We start from the raw sequence: 21819 nt of genomic DNA, 5'->3' as shown, positions 1-21819 counted from the left end.
TATTATCAATAATATACAGTGCCAATTTAGCTTTGTTGGGAGTAACAGGAACTGAGAAGAACAACTTCCAGTCTCACTGGGCAACCCTGTAGTGGTAAGCTCACCCATGTTAGATGTGGGTTAGATGGCATCATTATTACTACCTAAGTGGATGACAAACTGAAATTTAAAATTTACGAATGACAAGCCTGGTAAAACTTCCAGGCTGTGCTAAATACATGAAACAGTCTTCACATTTATTTGGTGGCTCCCATCATCCCAGGGAGTTAATGAGATAAACAGCCTGGCATCATTATTCTTCTCTTTGTGGGGGGATTATCTCTGTAAACACTCATGAATTCATCATTAGATAACACACCAGCCATGCCACCTTCTCTAGCCTGCCAAACAGTCATCCTCTTCCCTGATGCAAACACAGGATAGTAGCCAGCTTTTTTCTTCCCCTTCTGCTTCTTCCATTATTATTATCCCTTCATGTTATTCACCATATGGTGTCTCTCTATGCGAAAGCTATATGTCAACTATTAAATCACAATTGGCAACTATTTCTTTGGTAAGGAATGCATTTGTCCTGTCTACCTCTAACCGAGGAGATGGCCATTTGACATCTCTCTCCTTCCGTCCCACCTGAAGGATGACAGGGGAGATGATGTTTGAAAAAGAAAGTATCTACTCAGTACTCCTCCTACCAAAGAGGAGAAATAGGAGACTGACAGTTCAGTCTCTGTGTCCTTGACAAGCTAATGCCCCACAAGACAGAGAGAAACACAAACTTTTCTTTTTTAAGATAGAAAACAGGATCCCAAGTCTTCCAGGAAATTCACAATGAAATGGATGGGAGGCAGGCTCTGCTCTCCCATTTTCAAACCAAAACAGAAAAAAACAAAGAAATATGGCAAGTTCTGCAGTCTCTACTAGCCCTGCCAGGTCAAGCCAACAGAAGCTTCATTTGGCCATTTTTCACTCAGCTGCTACTGAACAGACAAACTGTCTACAGAGCCCAAGGCTCCCTAACAGCATCTCTTGCTTGCAGCTCTATGTCATATTGGACAGAGGCTTTTCTCCTCTTAAACCCATGCTCTATAAAAAGTACCCCTGAACAGAGACCATATAAGCCAAAGTACCTCTGTATTATACTCCACATGAACACACCTACGGTAAGAAAATCAGGGAAAGCACTCCGGCACAGCAGTAAATCTAGCTGTAAGAGTGGGTGGCAGGTGGAGTCTTCCTAAGAATTTGCAGCACTGGGAAGCCCAAAATCTATTTTCAGTATTGACTTCAGGAAACAACCTAAGCTATCTGAGATGGGACCCAAGCCCCAGTTAAACACAGGACCTAGATTTCTACGGCTTCTTTTGACTTGACATGAATACTGGCCATCCAGACTACCGTGGCTGAACTTCATGAAACACTAGAGTTTTGCTCTAAAAAAAAAAAAAAAAAAAAAAAACAAAACTAAAAAGAGGGGAGAAAGTCACATGAAAGTAAAAATGCTAAATACAAGATGGTAGCACATCTGTCAGTATCTTCTTTTTTTTTTTTTTTTATTAGTTGGGCTTAGCATTTTGCATTTCTGTTACTGGTTTTACATACTGTTTTCTCTTCTCCTTTCCAGAGACCTGGTTTTACAGCAAAACTTTCAGCTTTAGGATCTTTACAGGCTGTCAAGAATAGAATCTTACCATTTTCTGTAAGAACATATAGCAAAAGGAACAATTCTGGGAACTACCCTGCTCTGTGCAAAAGGAAAAACAAAGGAGCTTTTCCCCCATCACATGTATTACTTTCCCTGGTGCCGCTCTAGTTAAGAATGAGACTCCAAGAACAAAAGTTTCCTGCTGCAACATAAACATACTCTGTTTGCAATGCCTTTTAAGAGATCTCCGCTTTACACGTTTCAGACTTGCAGGGAAGAGATCACACTGACAGCAAGTCACTGCTTCCCTCAACGCAAGCTGCCAAAACGCGTAGAACTGAACCCTGTCCTCTCATTCACTCGACCGATAAGTATGCTTTTAAAAGCATGCACAGCCTGGTTCACACTTACATGATGCACAGAGAATGAGGCCGAGGGCTCGCAGAGTGAAGCAACACCTCATTCCCGAGCATGTGCAGAACAGTCCACCTTCGCTCACTGCTAAAAATGCTAAACCAGTGCCATTTGCACTACACATGTGCAACATGCATGTCTCCAAGATTCATTACTGTGCATATGAAAATTCAATCATATCAAAGCTTAGCTTTAAGAAAGTCCCAAGGGGCTGAACTGTGAGCTTATGCGCTTTGAGGGGGGAAAAAAACAACTCTTAAACTTTTTTTTTCCTTTTTGTAGCATTACCCCCATCTTTCCTTTAGTAAGAACAAAATAGCTGCGGTATGAATGAACTCCACGTTCCCGCTGTGTGTTTATATCCATTCACTTTCATAACTCAAGTTCGAACACAAATGTATAAATCATAGATGGATTTAGGGCCAATCCCAAGAAAACTGTAACTAAGATGAACAAAACTCATTATTGAATTTGTAAACTGCTGTGCTTTGGTCACTTATTATGACCATATGAATCCTTTTACACGATCTCTCTCTAACACTACTTTCTGTAGCTCATTCTAGAGCAAAGGATTCTGCAATGAGCTTGGAATATCACAAATCCACCTATTTTCACATTTCATTGCAATTTGAAAACCGTTTTGTGTTCACGAAGTGCTCCGTTAAAATAAATCTGCCCTTCAATCAAAAAGAGAAAAAACTATACTGAAGAAGTGATGGTTTGGGGACACATATGGTCATTACACATCCTATACTTGATCAAAAAAAGAAGAGATGAATGTTCATGTTCTCTAATGAAAATAAAGATTTTTGCAGGTAAAATTAATTTTAAAGAAGTAAACCTTCTGATCTTCTTGGCTTTTGTACGGGCCTTTCACATCCATGGATATGAAACTTATAGAAGCTGGTTTCAATCTAAAGGTACCAGAAACACAGCCTAGAACATAGCACTGAAAGAGAAAGATTTCCAAAGAATTATCCTCAGTTCTCTAAAATAAATAAGAAATAAATAACTCTAAATACACTTGAAGTTTTACTGATGCAGGAAAAGCAGAGAGGCGGCTTCTGGTTTTCTTCCCCATTTCTGTAGTGTCGTGCAAACTTCAGCTCCTCAGATCTGTCATAAACATCTCATGACTGCAGTGCCGACACCGACACAAAGCTGCCCAGCCCCGTGGCAGGACGTGGTGACAAGCCATCTGCCAACCATAGGCCAAGTGGGGGCTGCCGGCTCCGAGCCTGGCCCGTTGCACCCTGACTCTTGCCAGCCACGACCGATGTGCGCATGTGGGGGTTGCGTGAGCTTGGCAGGGGCATCTGCAAGCCCGAGCGGGAAGGGAAGGTCTCTGCTTTGCAGGTGTTCTCCAAATTAACATTTTTACATAGCTCTTAAACTTCTCAGATACACAAAACCCAAAGAGGAAAGCAATGCTTGAAAACCAAACAGAAGCAGGAGCTTTATGGGGCTCCTCCTTTGCGGAGTTAAATTCCTCCTGAACGACATTTCCAGGGTGAGGCATTTGTAAGTACAACTGTAAAAGGACCAAAGGCTCGACTGACAAACCATGAGATATGAAGCGCTTGCAAGATACATCCGGTGTTGAGATAATTAAAATCAAAATTAAACTTGTGCTATATTTGCATCTGCAAAGCATCAGTTAACCAAACATAACGAGTTAATCAGACTCATTTTTCTGAGAGCAAAATGTAACCACGCTTCATCATCTTTTGTGTTGTCCTTAGACTCTGACAGACAGAAACTAACTCTTCCTAAGTATTTGCACACCCGATAGCACATCAGTCCTGGAAGTTTTCTAGGCATTGTTACAACATTAATAGGAAATAGTTGTAGTAAAGCCGCTTTATAGGAGCTTTTGCTCTATATTAAGAAGTCTAATAATAACAAATTGAAGGGGACGTGAAGCATGACCCAGGAAGGAGATAATACTCTGCATCCCATTTTTGCGATCAAGAGACAAGCCACTCAGCTATTTAGCAAGACTGCTGCCAGTAAACCAGTATGTCTCCCAGATTCCTAACAGCAAACAGCAAGAGCAAAGAATACATTCTCTGGTGACCTCTGCAAATTAAGCAATTCTGTATTTATTTTTTTATCTTAAAAAAAAAAAAAAAGGCAAGCCATGGCTGGATGTAATTTCTAAGTATTGTAATTAATTTATTTTTAATCACATGAAGAAATAGTTTATACTGTCTTGGTTGAGAGCTATTCAAGATATTGTGGTTACATTTTTGGTGTCTTTGGTACATTTTATTGTAACATTCTCAGGGCACTGCAGTCAATTACTACATCTCATGCTGTTTTACTTGCTACAAAGCATCATCCAAGCATTTTCTAGCAAGTCCTTGTGGGTAACTCTGTCCTGTTCAAGAAACACATGTATGTCCATGCGCAGATAGGTATGAGATCAGTGTCAACTTAGCAATTTGCATTATTGACTTTTTGGTTTGGCTTCTGTGGTCTCAAGCCTCTTAGCTCAAGCTGTGATAGAGTTTAAAAAAAAAAAAAATTAAAATTAAACTAAGTACATTTGGAATACAAAGGCTTAGCTGATATCTGTCGATCGTGCCTCTGCAGTGTTAAAACTTGTCCCGGCTTTTCACTCCTCTCTCCCTTTTCCAGACCGCATTATCTCTTATTCAGCCCCACAGTTGTACCGGACCCCTCTTGGCTGTCCCAGTTCTTTCCTTCGTTGCTGCTGATCGCATCGTGTGCGTGGAGGAAGTGGGAGGGATGGTCCCAGTGGGAAGCACAAACCCAACCAGCTACGTAGCAGCAAAGGGAAAGACAGACATGACTTGCTGGGGAAAGAGCCGAAGCAATGGCTTGTGGCCAGGACTTGGAAAGGGCAGAAGATAATAGCACCCACAGATTAAAGAAGGAAAATGGCTGGAAATAAAGTTTGGTAGGTCTCAGCCTACTGGATCATTAAAGGCTGTAGAGCGCAAAGGAGTGCAAACCCCAATACCTGACAGAGGGGACAAGCCTCAGAGAAGAGAGGAGACTATAACCCAGAGGCAAGAAGTAAAAAGAAAAAAAAAAAAGATTGTGAATCAAAGAGGCTACGGTACCATCATCCATGAATCTATGGAACAGCTATGCCTTTCAATCACAGCTATGATACATGAGATATTCCCTTTCAAGTTGCATCCCTATAATTGAGCAAGAGGCATCACACAGGAGAGCTTGTCCTAACACAGTGGAAGCTGTATCCAACATGCAGAAAACTTAATCTACCGTCATTGCTAATCTGGCCTTTTTAATTTAGGACTCTATTCACTGTATTGTATTTATTTAGAGGAATGATATGTCCAGAACAATTTGCTAGAGAGGCTACTGTTCCTAGAAGTCATTTTTCTAAATCGACTTTTGAAACGAAATTGATGGCAGACAGCATGTAGTACTGACCCCCCAAAAAGTAATGTAGTCTAACGTGCACTGTACGTTCCTATTTCTGAGCATATTTCTCCCTTGTGCAAATGCTGTAGATATTTTCTGATTCCCTGTGAAATTGGAAAAAACATTAACAGTTTGCAGAAAGGGGAAAACAGGAGTGACAGTGAAGAACAGTGAAGGCAGTAAAATCTCACCGATTTAGCACATCAGTGCTTCTCATTCTCTGCTGATCCAAGGCAGTAAAGGGAATAAGAACACAAAATAAATAATATTCCTCAGAAAGACATAAAAATGTAAGTCTTACTAAAAATCCACATTTGCCCCGCCAGTCCCTCCAGCAAGCTGGGTCAGCTTGCTTTGCTCATGCGAGTATTTTCATTAATTTGAGCTGGAACTTTGCCTGACAAAGAAGCGCTGGATCTTCCCTTTCTGGGCAGAAGCACTAACTACCAGCTGAAGTACATCAACACTCCAGATAAGCCATGAACTATTGCATCCGTTGATTTACTGCTGATTAAAGTTGCTCCTAGTCCTGAGAATTAACATAATTGAAAATGTTACATTAACATATTAAAGAAACGTTCTGAAAGTACATTAGTATACCAAGCCGAATAAGTAAATAGGTTGCTGGCTGATGGTCCTTTCATCAGTTTTGGTAAGAGTTCTCTGATTTCCACTATGTGTATCTGCAGAGAGTTGAATGCACAGCCCAGAGCTGTCACAACTGCAACAGCAAAATTCTATTAATTTTCCTTTAAGCTGTATATCATTGGTCCTTACTAAAACTATTTCCTAGTTGCAAACAGAACACTCAACTTACCATTTAATGTTCCCAAGATATAAAAGGTACCCCTACTTTTGACACATTATAAATAAAAAATAAAAGCATAGGCCCGTTCTTTCAGTAAATGGCATGCAAAACTTCAGCACAAAGTCCCATAATCTAAACAAATCAAGTAGTAACCTGCCGAGAGAGTACTTTAAAAAAAAAAATTATGAAAATGTCATGTCTTAATTGGTTGAGATGTGTGACACCACTGTTAAAAAACGCAGTGGCTTACCAAACCTGCAACTGGAAGTATTGCCAAAGATGAAGCATTATGACAAAAATTAACTTTTTTTTTTCCCCTTTCTTCTTTTTACTGCAATTCTGTGTTAATTGTGTTGCTTCCTGCAGATGGCCAAAAGTAACATCTCAAATTATTGGTAGCAAATCTGAGTCGTTTTCATGGACTACATCTGCATGACAAGGCGCAGGAGCCGGGGACAGAGTCCCAGCGAGAGAGGGCGAAATCAGCACCGACAGCCCTTGCCGGAAGGTCAGGCTTTGCTCCTGGGAGCCAAAGTCACTGTTTCTCCAGGGGTCTTTGCTCGTGCTACAAACAAGACGTCTTAACGTGTATGGTACCTCTTCTATCATTACAGACACTTGCAGTGTCAGCTATGACTTGAAGTGTACCTTGGCAGTTCATGCCAGTAACTAAGTCCCCAGCAAACAATCCAGGCTGGCAAATAAGGGGCAAATCTTGCAAATGCAACCGGGGCGCAGTTCAGCTTGTTTTCCAGGAACTGGGTGAATTGTAATCAATCATTCTCAACACTGCGCTGACTACACATTGAAATGCTAAGGATGTTGTACATGGGGAAAGGCGTAAAGACTTCCCCAAAAGGGAAAAATTACATATCATGTTTGGGGCTGTACAGCACAACCCCACAAGTACTCTCACTGAAACTCATGAGACTGAGATAAAGCGCAGGGGGAAAATAGGTCCTACATATTGACTTTTTGTGAACACACAGAAAACAAAGAAAACCCAAGGAAAACACATAAGAAAGCGTATCATGCTCCTGTATTTCCTCCAGGTGATTTAACATAGTAATTATTACAACGTGCACTAGGAAAGAGCACACTGCTTTAGTAATATAAAACTTCAGCACAGCATCTGTTACTAAACTTCACTCAGAGGTAAGGAGAGGCGACCTGGGTAAATTATAAAACAATTGAGTGGGTAGGGAGAGAAAGCTTGGAGGAGTTTAAAAACCATTTTCTCACATGCAAAAACCAAAACTACCACTACCGTTATGGCTGCACACAAAACCGAATGACAACATTCAATTACTAGGAAGCTGATGTGAAACGCTTTAGCAAGTTCAGCACACTGCTTGAATTTGCTTCTTCTCTGCTGCTCTAAGGAAAGTGTAGGCAAGATACAGACACTTCAAGCATTCAGTATTTTGCCTTTCTAGTGCTGAATGTTGGCAGCTCCCTTGCTGCTACACTGTCTGTTGCTTATGAAAAGCAGCTGTATTTGGAGATACTAATAATACCCCATAGTATAAAATCTATATTTTCTGCAGAAGTCTACCTCCTTCAATACCCCAGTGTGCAACTTTCATACCATCCAAGTCGAGACTTGATAGAGCAGTAGAGAACTGGTGGCTTAAAATGTTGCTTTATAGTTTACAACAAAGACAGCTGAACGAAGGTAATTTGCTATCAGACTTCCAAGTTTCCAAGCAGGGCAGAGAGGATAGATGACTGCATAAGGAAGTCAGGGTCTTTTTTTCATAAAGTTTCTATAACCTTTTCTTTCTTCCTTACACTCAAACTTCATATTCAGGGCTGTTACTCCCCGCTTCTCTCAAATGGACTTAACCAAAGAAAACTTCCACAACCACTGGAGTGTAACTGGGCAAGAAACCTAGAATTTATTTTCTGTCATATTAAGCAAATGAATGTGCCCTAAACTATACCACTGGGACAGCATGCTTTTTTATTCTCACGATGGAGGAAGATATCAGAGATTAACTTGCTAGGTGTGATTTTTAAAACCAAGTTTGTTTCACCACTGTAAACACAGGTTTTACTTCATGCTGAAATTTTCCTCACCTATTCAAATTCAATTCATTTAACATCTGAGAGTTAACAAGAAATTTCTTCCTTTACTTCTAGTAGCGCTTTGAAGGAGTCAAACAAAAAGATGCTGAAGAGGATATTTTTTAGATTACTCTTTTTTCTATCACTTATTAACCCTACAGAGAAAAGTGAAAGGTTTAAAACCTTCTAACTCCCTCTTGCGCAGTTCTTAACATCAATTATGACATGATGTTGTCCCAGACAGCCCCAATGAAGCAAATTAATTAATTTAGCACAGTAAAGCTTTGGAAACAATGTGAGGGGAGGACTAGCAATTACTTGCATATAGCACACAGACGGACAGACACTGGAGCAATGAAGCGATGTCCTACCTCTCCTTGCCGGTGATAGTGCTTGGGAGGTTTTCCCATCTGCTCTAGCATTTTGCCCTTCTTACTGCTAGCAAGCGTCAGTCCCTGGTGGATGCCTGCAGATCTGTTGGTTGCCTGAGTTGGAGCCTCCCCCATCAGGGTGGACTTGATGGAGTTCACCTTGGAGCTGGAGCTGTCTAGCTGGGAGCTCTCCACCATCAGGACCGCGGCTAGTAAGAGGAGACAGCAGCAGCACTTATTCCACATCAGCACAATCATCTCCCCTCCCCCAGAAAAGGATTATCTTTTTTTCCTTTTTTTTTTTTTTAAGGCAAAGAAAAGGGAGGAAAAAAAAAGTTTTTCAAAGTATCTCCCAAAGTTGTTAAAGCAATGGATTTCAATGCCACGCACTCAAGGAACTGCTGTTCTGAGAGACACGAGAGAAAAATAATAATAAAAAAGAATCCCCTAGGTAAAAAACTGTGTCAAGCCTATAGGCACTGAGCAACTATCGGGTCTGTGAAGCGACGGCTTTTTCCTCCAGGTCCTCGAGAAGTCCAGGCAATTCTTTAGTGACTGAGCGCAATAAGCTACGAGGCAACTGCACCCAGGGCAGCTCCCCACCAGCGCAGTCACCAGCACGTTTGCTTGAGCTTCAGAGGAAGAGTGAGTGAGTGAGTTACTTCCCCCCACTCCTCCTCTCTTGCTGCACAAGCCAGCAGAGAGGAAACTCAAACCAGATCCAATCCAAGCAGCACCGGCAAAAGCTGGGCTTAGTTTTCTTTCACTCTCTCTCTCCCCCTCTCTTTACTTTTTATTCCCCTCCTCCTTTTTCTGCCTTTCGCCTCAGCCTCTGCCGCCAGCAGGAGTGAAAGCGCCTGGCTTCTTCTTCTTCCTCCTCCTCCTCCAGCCCGGCCGGTGCGGGGCGGGGGGAGCCCCGGGGCTGTGTCCCCCACCGGCGGCGGGAGCTCCGGGACACGGCGTGGCAGACCCCCCCGCCGGGCTCCCTGCGCTGTTCCCCCTCGTAGGTCTCCGGCAGCCTCTCGCTGCTCCCCCCTCCCCCCCCCCCCGTTATTATCGCCCCCTTCCCTCCGCCCCCAGCCCAGCGCTGGGACACGCCGCGCAGCGACTCTCGCTCTCTCCGTCCCCCCACCCGGCTCCCACCTCCCCGGAGGACGCCCTCTCCCCAGCCGGGCAGGTTGCCCCTCTCTCCGGCCGGGGTCTGCCCGGGGTGGGGAGACAAAGCACAGCCACGCACGGCCCCGGACATGCGTGCCACGCTGTCACCTGCACCTCGCTGCCACCCCGGTGTCCGGCCCAGAGGTGGAGGTCAAGTCTGGACAAAGAGGACGGCCAGCAACAGGCTTTGCCGCACGGGTTCCCCAAAGCATGCTGCCAAGCTGAAGCATGCATCGAGGTGCTCCTGCTCCCCAAAATGCATAGAGGTGCAAAGCATGTTAGTCCCGCAGGGCTGTGAAAGCACAGGGCTGGCACGCAAACCCTGCCAAATGTTATGCCCAAGCCTGCAAAGTCCATTGCCTTGGTACAGAACGCGTCCGGCTGCTAATGCTGCACTGCTCCTAAACGTGACACTCCCCAGTGCCACAGTGCCACTAGCACCCCGAGAGACTTATTTTGTCTTCATTTTCTCCATTTCCTTGGCATGAGCACACATCCACTTGCTGCGAAACACCCAGGTGCTACTAACTACACCCACACGCTCCAAGGCACTCGCATCTCCCTGCCGCAGTGCCAAACACCGTGTTTCAGGAAAAGGAAGGTAAACAGGGACACCGAGTGCAAAATTAGGAGAACTGGGACAAACCCAGCTCTTCTCTTTTCCCTGTTACCTGCAAAAGATTTAGTGCAGAGATCACCATGGGGCGCTTGTGTACTGCAGTGGAGCAGCTACAAGCCCTTCTCTTTCCCATAGGCATGTGAAAGTGGGGTGGAGGGAACAAAAGAGGGTGAGAGGAGCAGCCGTCTTGCTGTCCCATGTGTTCACGTACAAACACTACCTTGGCTGGGAACAGTACAGAGTTTTCCCCTCTCCTGAGGCATCCCCTCCTCTAACCTACCAATCCCTTCCAGTTACTCTACCTCTTTACTTGGCAGTAGGGTTGAAGGAGAAACGCACACCTGAAATTTCATTTCTTCTAAATTAACATCTGCGCAAAAGGAGGTTGCTAAGGCAAGAAATATCAAGGAGGAGTGGTGCTCTCTTTCGGCCCCCAATGCTCCTGCTCCCAGTGAGCAGAAGCCCTCCTGGGGGATGGGAACTCTGGGCAGGTAGTACTCCATGAGCCACGCTACCTTGGGTAAGTTTTTTTAAAAACTATCTATTTATTGACACATGACTGTTAGCAGTGCGTCCTAGTGTTAGGGCTTGTATCGTGTTAAAACAGAGCATCGTGTAAAGAGTAGATTAATTTAAATCTTTTTCCACAGCTCAAACCGTAGAATTGTTCGGGAGGATTTAATCCCATCTCACAGAGAAGGCTGATTGTTTTTAAAGTAACAACTGAAATGACATATCAACCCCCATGACTGGATTTTAAACTGTTCTACAGAGCATGGTATTTGCTCTGACTCAAGCTTCATATAAGCTCACATTTACTGATTTTGAAGTTGGAAGCAGTTTTATTAGCACTTCATTTCAGAAAATTGGGTTAAGAAAAAACAAAACAACCCCAATGGTTGCCTTCTTCACAGCATTTCCATTTTCCATCTTTGTGCAGCCTTAAATAAATTCTTTATCCCTGACAATTCCTGAAGACATTTGTAAGGATTTCTTTTTCTAAAAGATTGGAAAGCAATATGCAATTTCACAAGAAACTGATAAAAGCCAGTCCTTTTTGATTTTTTTGGAGACCCAGCCCCCTCCTGGTGTTTCACCCCTCCCAAAACCAAAAGGCCATCGGGACCACAGGAAAAGCTCTAACAAATAATTTCATAGAAAGTTGGCAGAGCGCCATATGAATATTACACACACCACAAAATGGGTAAAATCACAGCCACAGAGAAACATGCAATCTGCTCAGATGTACATACGCAGTGTATGTACACATGTGCATAGGCAGCCTCGCGCACAAACACAGGAGTGCTGACGTCCACCCACCCATTCATGCAGGATCAAGCTGAGATGGGGAAACACAAACTGGTAACAGCTCCCTGATTTCTAATAACAAGTCAGTCCTGCATTTCCTCTTCCTATTACCACGGACTGCCCCAGTCACATTTTGTTTTCTTGCTGGGGATAAATACGCTGCAGAGAACACTTAAGTTACAATTCACATCTCTCTTCCTGTGGTTCTCCATATATGCCACCACGGAGCCTTAGCTCTGATTCGTCCTGCTTCATGGACGGTACCAAATTTGTAAAAATATCAAGTCAGTAGGTTTTGTGAGATTACCACAAAAATTGGGACAAGCAAAATGTCATTTTTCTCACCCCTAAGACATTTGATAAAATTATAGGTGGGTCTGGACTATTGATCAAGACATACGGGAGGCTATGTTAATTCACACTTCAAACAGTCCCCTTCTCCAAAATCCTTTATACAACGCACAATTTATGGTATATTTCACTGGGCTCTGAATCTATTAACTTGTTTGTTAGCTTTGGTGGCAGCACTAGCAGCTCCCCTCAAATTATAACTTTTTTGTATGTTCTCTCTTGCGTGCACTCAAGAAATACCACCACCCTCTTGTCTTTTGCTTCACTGAAGGCTGTAAGTTGGCATATTGTGTTAGGATTTGGCTGTGACAGATACTCTTTAAAAAAAGCACAACAAATATCCACCTGTGTTTCTCTTACGCAGGAAGGAACAGAAACTTCTAAGTCATTGCCGGAGTGTTCTCCACCAGAGTTGCTTTGAATAAGAGAGGATTACAAAGAGAACAAAATAAACTGATGAGACACACAAAGAGAATCCACGACAATAAAAAACACAATATGGTGAGCTCACGCAACTATCATTCAGCTCTTCTTGAAATAAATGGACATGTGTGGTATTGAAGAGAGGCACACAGGACCTAAAGGACCAGACTATAAGTAGACTATCTAAATTAATTAAATATATATCTATGAATATATTAGTAAATTTATTACTTAATAAAAAGCAAGCCACATTCCAAGTCATTTGATGTAAATAAAGTCCCCATATATTCATAACCTCTAGGCATTTCAAGAAAACTAGGAAGGAATCCTTAAAGCTTTTCAGATATTTAAGAACAGGCGCACAAACTCAATTTTTCAAATCAGTCTGGATTCAGCTAAATATGAAGTTCATCAGTCAGCTGGATTCAACTAAGTTTCCAGACATTAATTTAAATTTAGTGGGAATGGAAGTGAGTGTCTTTCCAACAGGGCAAGACCTATCTTGTAAATCACTGTTCTGAAGGGAAGATAGTTTGGAGCATCGCTGAGGAAATGGAAACAGGTTTTGCTTTGCTACCCTGACAGGTAGTTCCCTCCAGAGGAAGCAAGAACCCACTTCACCGCAGGGCAACTGCTGCCAGACCAACATGCCACTCAAGACCGAAGAAATCAGAAGTAGATGGACAGAACACTAAACCTCTGTCGGGGAGGAGCTTTTTTTTTCCTTAACAAAAGCATGATATATAGATATACTTGTAGAAAAACAAGCTATTTGATTGTTGTTTTTTTTCCACTTCCAAGTAGCATTCAGCCCACACTTTCTGTACTTCAAACTGATCAAATACAGACTTCCAAACCAAGGTGTGGATTTCCTATGCTCCTCATTGCTGTAACTCTTATGTCCTTTAAAGACACAGATTTACTTCACAGTATCTACTCAGATAAGTTGGTATGGAGAAAAAATACCAGGAAGCATCTCTGGTTTTTTGATTTGCGAGTGTACCACTACAACGTAGATTTTGAGAGACACCAAGAACTTCTAAAACATTCAAGTGCCATCGGGAATCTAACAGAGGAACCGGCTACACAACCCAGTGGTTAAGTGCATTAAGCGCACGAAGGAGAGGATGTTGCACTTATGAAGACCAGGCAGAAAGAGAGTTTACCACTAAGTTGATGGCTAAGTTTGGGTGGCCAGCTTGGAGAAGCTAAGGCCCGTGTACTTTGTGCGTGTGGTTAGTCAAACATTTCAGAGCAATGCAGCCTTTTGCCCAAAACAAAGTTTTGCAGCTCACCATACAGAATAATAGAAGAAGCATTACCCCAAAAAACAGCAGTCAGTGGCAAACGCTACATAACACGTGATGAGAGATTTCCACTGACCATCCCCAAGTACCATATCCTAGAGAGCGAACCTGCTGCTGACCATTGCGTCCGTAACTGCAAATCTTCCCGGGATCCTCCAGAGGTGGCACTTATACCCTAACTCGGGAAGCAGATTGTTTGAAGACCCCCATGCTCAGCTTTAACTGCTACTCCCTCCTGCAGATTCCCAGTAGGCAGAAGGAGAGACTGTGCTGGTTACAACCCGCGCACACAAAGCTCAACAGCCACGAGGGCAAAGGTTCATTAAACCCCAGTGAGACCTCCAGCTGCAACACTGAGAACTACAGCAAGTTCTGCTTGTACTCGGTTCTTATTTAAGGTTTGAAATATGTACCTTTCAATACAGAAATATGCATTTATACCTCTTTGGGTCTAAATTAGCATGCTTTGTGTAAGAAAAGTAGGGTTTTCTTTTGTCTTATTTGCACCCATAAAGAGGAGACACACAAGAGAGTAAAGCTTGTATTTATTTCTAAATCAGGTATTCATACCCTGAATACGTTTTAGAGGTTTAGATGTTCCAAACACATATTTCTGTTTTAAAAATGCTTTGGTGTTTCTTTTAATTACACTTGTTTATAAATTTGATTTAAAAAAAAATGAGTGGCCTTAAACAAAGGATTTTGTAGAATTTTTCCAGTTTCACTACCTATCCATGCCAAAATAAAAATTGGCAAAAAAAAAAAATCAATTCGTTAGTATTTTCATTGAAAAATACCAACATTTTAATTGCCTTTCTACTATCTCTTTATTTTTCTGTATGAACTCCCCCATTATATTCTTTGCCAGGGAGTTCCATTAGATTCGTTGTGCTCATTTTTCATTTGTCTTGGAGGAATGGGGATTTTATGGGGGCAGGAAAGGTGTGGAAGAGTAACCTTTTTTTTTTTTTTTGTTCTTTCTTCTTGCCTTTTTTTTTTTCCCCCTTTTGTCTCTGAAACTTTTTTAAAGAGGAAATGTTTGGAGAAGCCAGAGCCTACCAGAAATCAAGACAAAAACAAGAAATACAGGAACACAAAAAATGAATACATTCAATTTAAGGACAAAAAGGAAATACAACAATAATGGAGAGATCCTTTACCTGACCTTCTCCAAAGGGCCAAAATTACATACTGTAAATGCAAAATATTATGGGACAGATTATAATCCTGTGTATTTTATAACTTCTATATTTTAAGCCACCTTACTTCAGTTGAACCGGTTTTGATTTGTACCAGCTTTAGTCCAGTCTAATGTCCTATGTTTTTCTTTCCCTTAAATAAACAAAATTACCTGTTCTTCAAATTAAATCTGTTTTTAATTCTATATAAAGCATTTTGGGATATTTGTTGTATGAAAGACATTCTATAACACAGAGGTATATTGTTTTTTGTTATTGTTTTTTAGGTTCACCAGCTGCACTGAATTTCCATTGCCCCTTACAGCAACTCTAACAACTTGGATATGGCCAAATCTCCTGTAGCACTGCCCCTGGGGCCTACTCTGTCTTTTATTTAATTTCTGACTAAAAAATTCAATCAGGCCCATCAAGCAATACCTAGTTTTGCTAAGGCTGCAGCTCAACAATACAATATTTTCTTTTAAAAAAGCACATTTAAGGAGTTCCTTACTCCCCTCTGTCCTCCAGCTCTCTACAGGGACACGTTTTGGGTTTGTTTCTTTCCTTTTTCACGATTTTTGTATTCCTCTTGCAATCCGAAGCCCCTTAACTAATTGCCCCCACCATCACAGAGAAGACTTTATGTGGCAGTACAAGGGGAAGAGAGTGCAGGCACTGGTTTGTGGGGACAAAGAGCAAGGGAATCCCCTCACTCCAGCATTTCCACCAAATGCTTCGTGTCCTTAGACCGCGGCCCCAGCAAAGCATCCAGAGGACGGGTTGGGGCGTACGATACCTAAAAGCACATCAGGTAGGTGTCAGCTCCAGAAATCCACGCTAACAGTCTATGGCCACCACAAAACTCTTCTCCACAGGGTATATTTCTATATTAGCATCAGGGGAACCACTCATTAGAGCTTGTGCTGTGTTTCTACCGGCATTGAAGTCCACAGGTGTGAGCACTGCCCCAAAAGCTGGCCCACTCCTCCTCTTGTTTCCCTCTTGACAGAGGACGTGTGAGAGCCGCAGCCCTGCCCCTGTGACCCAAAAGTGCCAGGGAGCCCCTTCTGCAGCCTCTGGCACAGGCTGCCAGGCAGGTGAAGCTCTTCCTCCTCCTCAGCCTTCACCCCTGACCACTCTGTGCTGTGGGACACGCTGCCAGCGCAGTGCAGGGATGGCGTAGCGAGGTGCTGGCAGCAGTGGCTCAGCGTTGCTCCTCGGCACTGCTGGTGTACCCGCCAACTCCAGCGCCGCACTCGCTGGGCTACCACCATCAACCCCTGGTAGGGTTTTGACACAGGCTGCAGAGGAACCCCGCGCTGATGTGGCGCCCACCTGGCCTGGCCACATCAAGAGGTCCCAGCTCACCTCTCCCTCTAAAGGTTACCCTCTCCCCAAAACTGTCAGCAAGCGCAGCTGCTGGTGTAATTGCTGCCTGGCCCGGCTAAGCCGCGACGGGCAGCCCCGGCTGTAGCCGGAGGAGGAGGCATGACCACAGCCCAGAGAGAGGCAGGCTCGCAGCGTGCAACCCCGGTCACGGGAACAGGAGAAGAAATATTGTATCCTTTGATTTCTGTATTTTTGGGTCTAATTCCTAATGCCATGCTCCTCATGAGCAGGAAGGCAAATGATGCAATAAACCTGTTTTGAAATCCATATTTATGATTTTTCTCCTGCTGATTTTTTTTTCCAAAGAGACGAGTACTGAATGTTACTGTTATTCCTCATAAATAACTCATTTTCCTGATTAAAACAGTCCAGGATGGTGTCACAGTTTATTAACGACACAGTGTGCGGCGACTGGCTTGGTTGCTCACAGTTCAGGATTTGAGTCAGCCCCTCTGACAACCATTAACCCTTCAGAGTGGGAATCACCGATTTCTTGGGAGGACAACAAAAGAAAAGAGAAACACTCCCAGCCCACCAAAATTAATAACTGTCGACAAACATCGCTTCAAAAGCCAAACATAATAACCAGTCAATTTAAATTATTTTAAGACACGTCAGCATTTTCTCTAACACATCTTCACTGTGTCACTGAACTGAACTCAGCCTGACCACACGCTCCTAAAGCGGCATACGTTTCAGCATTCAGAGAAAGAAGTACTTTCCAAAAGGAAAGGTTTCAGCAAAACGCAGCAAAGGTGTGGGTCTCACGCCCAGGAGGCCACAAGTTAAACCCTCTGGTCTCCCCGATGGGAGCGAGCCACAGGGGCAGAGCGAGAGGGGCAGCAATGGCCAGGCGGTGTTTTGTCCTCCTCCTCCCGTGTCCGTGTGCGGGACTGCCGCTGGCCCCAGCACAGAGCGCCGCAGGCAAGGCTGTGTATGCACAGCACGTGGTTCTCCAAAGGATCACAACGCGCAAACCAAAACACGAATTCGCGGTAGCCCAGAAAGACATCTGACTTGATATGGAAATAGCTGAAATTTCAGGCTCCCTCCCCCAGCTGCATATGTTGAAGAGTCGTTCAAACAATAAAAATACTTATAATTAGCAAGTCTACATACACCCATTTTCTTTGCAATATTCTTGGCAATATTGGAGCCAAGTTACTCAAACTTTCCAAAGAAAAATAACCGTAAGGAAAATTCCCTTCTCAGGAATGAAAACAGCAGAAAATTATGAGGCTGAAAAGGGAGTTAGAATGGAAACCATTGTGCAACCTTAGCTATAATAAGTACTGAAAAAGCTGATTGCTGTTTATTACATTTATCTTGTGTTTTCTGATAAACACAGTCACATCTGAAGACTGTATAAAACAGCAAACGTAAAAGCATTTTCAATCATTTGCTTTGGCTTGCAAACCTGCCTTAAACAAATGTTTCTGGAGCCAGGACAGTGTATCTACAGGCTGCAATAAATATCTCACTCTGAGAAAGAGTAGAGTCTCTGCTTTGCAAAAAAGGGAGTTAGGGAGGTTGCTTCCTTCTCTGTGTGATTGCTCAATTTTACTCCCCATCTTTGCTTAAGAAAACAACCAACTGATAAAGAGGTAAGTCTTCTAGAACATAAACCCCCATGCAGGTTTTTGTTTTTTTTTTTAGCGAAAGCATATTGCTGTAGAATCAGGATATAATATGACATGGCAAAAATTCCTTATCTGCAGTAGGAATTTATGCTGAATGGTTAGTTCATAAAATAGAGTCAAAATCTGTCCCGCTAACAGTCTAATATGACGGCATTTGATAAAATAAGAATCTGGTATTGATCACTTATGAGCTGCCTCTCCAATTGGGTTGTGTTCTAAAACAAAAATGTAGACTTTATAAATAATTGTCCTTAGTAAGGGATATCTCACTTCTCTTCTTGATGAAATAATATTTTAAAGGTCATTCCTGATCAACTTAGTCCTGTCATTCCAATATGCTTGCAATAATTGGCAATAATAATTCCAATAAAGGAAATGTCTAAATAAAAAGTAATTTTGGAAAAAAATTTGGAAAATTTTGTTTTGCAAATGGATTGCATTTCTGGGATTTTTTAAAGTTCTGATTTGTTTCAGTTGAAACAGTTTTTCCGTTGAAAAGGCAACTTAATGGCTGCCTCCTGACCACCTACAAAGGTGTGCTTTGCAGAGGACATGGTACTTGACGTGAAAGAATAAAAATAACATTCCATATGCCATTTTCACACAAGTGTGAAAAGAACAAATTAGTATCCCACTCTTGCATAGCAGAGAAAAAGAACCTCAAGCTAGCACAAAAGATACCCCATATCTCTTTGCTCCGTCTGTTGTTGAAAGTGGGGAAAAAAAAAAAAAAAAGAGGTTCAATCCATACTGTTCTAAAGACACTGTCTACATGGCTGCTAAATAAAGTAGCAGCAAAATTTGGAATTATGGGACTTTTTTCCCCCCTAAAATCTCAGAAGAGGGTAAAATTAGGATAGCCATTCCACAAACTATGCAGGCTGCATTCCTGGCTAGTTGCATGGGTGATGGAGAGCAACCGTGAAGCTCAATAGTTACAGGTGAGAACAACATGTTGCGAGTTTTCCTCTTGTGCGCGTATGTTTACACTCCATTCCCTGGTTGCGGTCGTTTCCCTGTTTTTCTCTCAGCATAAGATGACAAAAATGATCAGAAAGGGAAGGAAGGGGAGCCTCTTCCCTTTGGTGCGCAGCCAGTGTGATAGAGAGAAGCCAGCTTGCTTCACTGCTCAAAACACAAATACCCCAGGGAGCATCTAAATTTACTCCCATTCTGGCGTTCGGTAACTCAGCCCCACTGTGGCCTTCGGTAATTCAAAGACAATAACTATGTAAACCTCAGCCTAAGCTTCCTTCCCAAAGCTTGGCTCTTCCTAGCACCGTGCTCCAAGGCCTGCTCTGGCCCAGATTTTTCCAGCTGAAAGAGTTAATCGGCTGTTTTTGCCAGCCTTACTCAGCATAACTTTTCTGGGACGAATTTAGCACTTGAACCTCAAGTGATGACTCGAAGACCCCTGCCAAATGAATTCCTGGTTTAAGTCCATTGACACCGATGGAGTTACAAGAGGAAAAGAACTGGTCCTTTGCCTTTTTTGCTATTATCCGCAATAGGCAGCTCTATTTTTCTGCATAACAAGTACCAGAATACCGAATGTATTGGCTGCCAAGAAATGCAGAACAAACAGACTTACATGTTTTTCCCTTTATTTCCATCATCTGACCTTTGCTTTTAATGTCTTAGGAGCAAGCTGCAACTTTATTTACATGTATAATCTAGATGAAATGCTAGTTTGTGTGTAGAAAGCTATGTGGCCTTTGATCTTTGAATTTGATTTTCCATTTTTTTCAAAGCAAAACATAATGAAATAATGGAAACATGGAAATGTTAGGTTTTAGAATGATTCTCATTTCATGTTTCTGATTCTTTCAGCCCAGGCTAGATCTTTTAGGCTTCCCTAGAGGCGTGAAGCGTTAGTTTATAGTCCAAAATATTAACTTGTATCCTGACAGAGTCAGTACTGAAATCACTCAGATTGCCCAGTTCAGTAATGACAGATTTTCAATACCCATAAAAGTACTGGATGGCAACAAAAGGTGCTAATAGCCACTTCAAAATTGTATTAAGTACGAGTAATGAGAGAATGAATGATTAAATTATTAAAACAGTGGAATTCAATTTATGAGGAAGAGAACAAAATCTAACAGGGAAAGGGAATAAGTACTAAGAGAGTCATCAGGAAGAAGTAAATCAGCTAACAATCTAGGAACATTTTATGGTTATTTTTTTAATAGGTTTTAAGCCAAGGTTTCAAACCTGCAACTTACTACATTGACTCTTTTTTCATTTACTATTCAATTGATAATTCTGATCAATTTTGGACATTTAATTGGTATTTAAAGTCTCAAATTTTTTATTTCTATGTATCTGCCTAGAGTTGGCTCCGATTGTCAGTGTGCAAAGAATACTGCACTTCTACCCCATACTTTATGTCTGGGTCATGTAATCTTCCCAATTTTACATACTAAATGAAAATAAGTTGTTACTGATACATGCTAAATCTTAATCTTTCTTGGTCAGGAATTTTTCACAAAATAACAGTAAATAGTCTGCAATATTGAAACAGCAAAGCATCAATTCTGATATTCATTTTTAAATTCTGTATAAATTTACTGAAAAAGATCTCTTATAACTACATCTTCATGTATCACAAACATACTATTGGATAAAACCGTAATTTTTTATCTAAAATTCTGAGCAAGAGAAGATTCTTCACAGGGATTCTATAAGTAATCAACCCCCATGGCAGGGGGGTTGGAACTAGATGACCTTCAAGTTCCCTTCCAACCTAAACCATTCTATGATTTTATGATAAAGGGAAATTAATATGAGTTTATTGTTACAACATGTTTTATTACTTTTTTAACTTGCATATTGTCTAACTACACGTCTTTTTTGTTATCTCTGTCCACACTGGTTTACAGATGATCATCATCTCAGTATCACTGGGGCAGGAGTGGGGAGTATCTTTGTGGAAATAACCCCCTCCCAAATTGCATGGTATTTTGTGACCCGGTTAAAGGCTAAGAGACTATCCTTTTTATTTGCTACCACACACAACCCACATTGTCAGTAACAAACCATCAAAGCAGTGCAGATGACTACTATCAGAGCCAGGTATTTTTCAGAAAGAAAAAAGAAAAAAGAAATAGAAGGAGCGAGAATCCAGGGCACTTTTCAGAGGACACCATCTACAACTCGAGTTTCTCACTCAAGCAACAGTGAGATTAACTGTAAGGCAAGTGTCCAACCCAAAGTGGCTGGGAGGTGCAGCTCTGCTGCTTCAGTGAAAGCCACTGCCCCTTACCATGCATTCATTATCAAAGACAGAAAATTCCCTTTCAAAAAAAAAAAAGAAAGAAAAGATTAAGATGATCAGAAATTCACTCACACACTCTCTCTCTCACACTAGCTTCAGTATTATAAACGTTGAACTTACAGACGACCAGCCAATTACAGCAGCATTTGATAGCTTTTTCACTCTGCTGCAACATGGATGCCATGCCTGGTTTTGACTTGGAAGTTGTATTATTTTTTGTGTTGATTAAACCGAGAATATACTTAATCTACTCTAGTTCTAATTTTTCATATGATTTTAGGAAATTGGACTTCTTTGTCAATACTATGTTTAAAATTAGCTCTAGAGGACATACATTCCTATAGGTCCAGTGTTCTTTTCCAGGTGGGGAAGATGATTAATGCTTCTAGAAGACAGGCGCAGCAGCTAGGGATCTTGTACAGCAAACTGAATTAAACTCAGTTAAACTCTGCA

At 42.0% G+C, this 21819-nt stretch overlaps 1 protein-coding gene across 1 annotated transcript in view; it reads right to left on the bottom strand.

Annotated features, from left to right (window-relative positions):
* The window catches only part of DKK2 (dickkopf WNT signaling pathway inhibitor 2), a gene marked incomplete at its 3' end in the record, with an annotated part of 42418 nt that extends 33292 nt beyond the window's left edge, over nucleotides 1–9126 (bottom strand). The window contains exon 1 of the mRNA XM_082482878.1: nucleotides 8717–9126. Within this exon, the coding sequence (XP_082339004.1) occupies nucleotides 8717–8974 (258 nt within the window). The 5' untranslated portion in view covers nucleotides 8975–9126. The remainder of the gene's footprint in view (nucleotides 1–8716) is intronic.
* Between the last annotated feature and the right edge of the window lie 12693 nt (nucleotides 9127–21819).

This window comes from Vanellus vanellus (assembly GCF_965231255.1).
Source record: "Vanellus vanellus genome assembly, chromosome: 4".
Lineage (NCBI taxonomy): Eukaryota > Metazoa > Chordata > Aves > Charadriiformes > Charadriidae > Vanellus > Vanellus vanellus.
The sequence above is the reverse complement of the archived record's forward strand: the minus strand, read 5'-3'. Positions and strand labels throughout refer to the sequence as shown.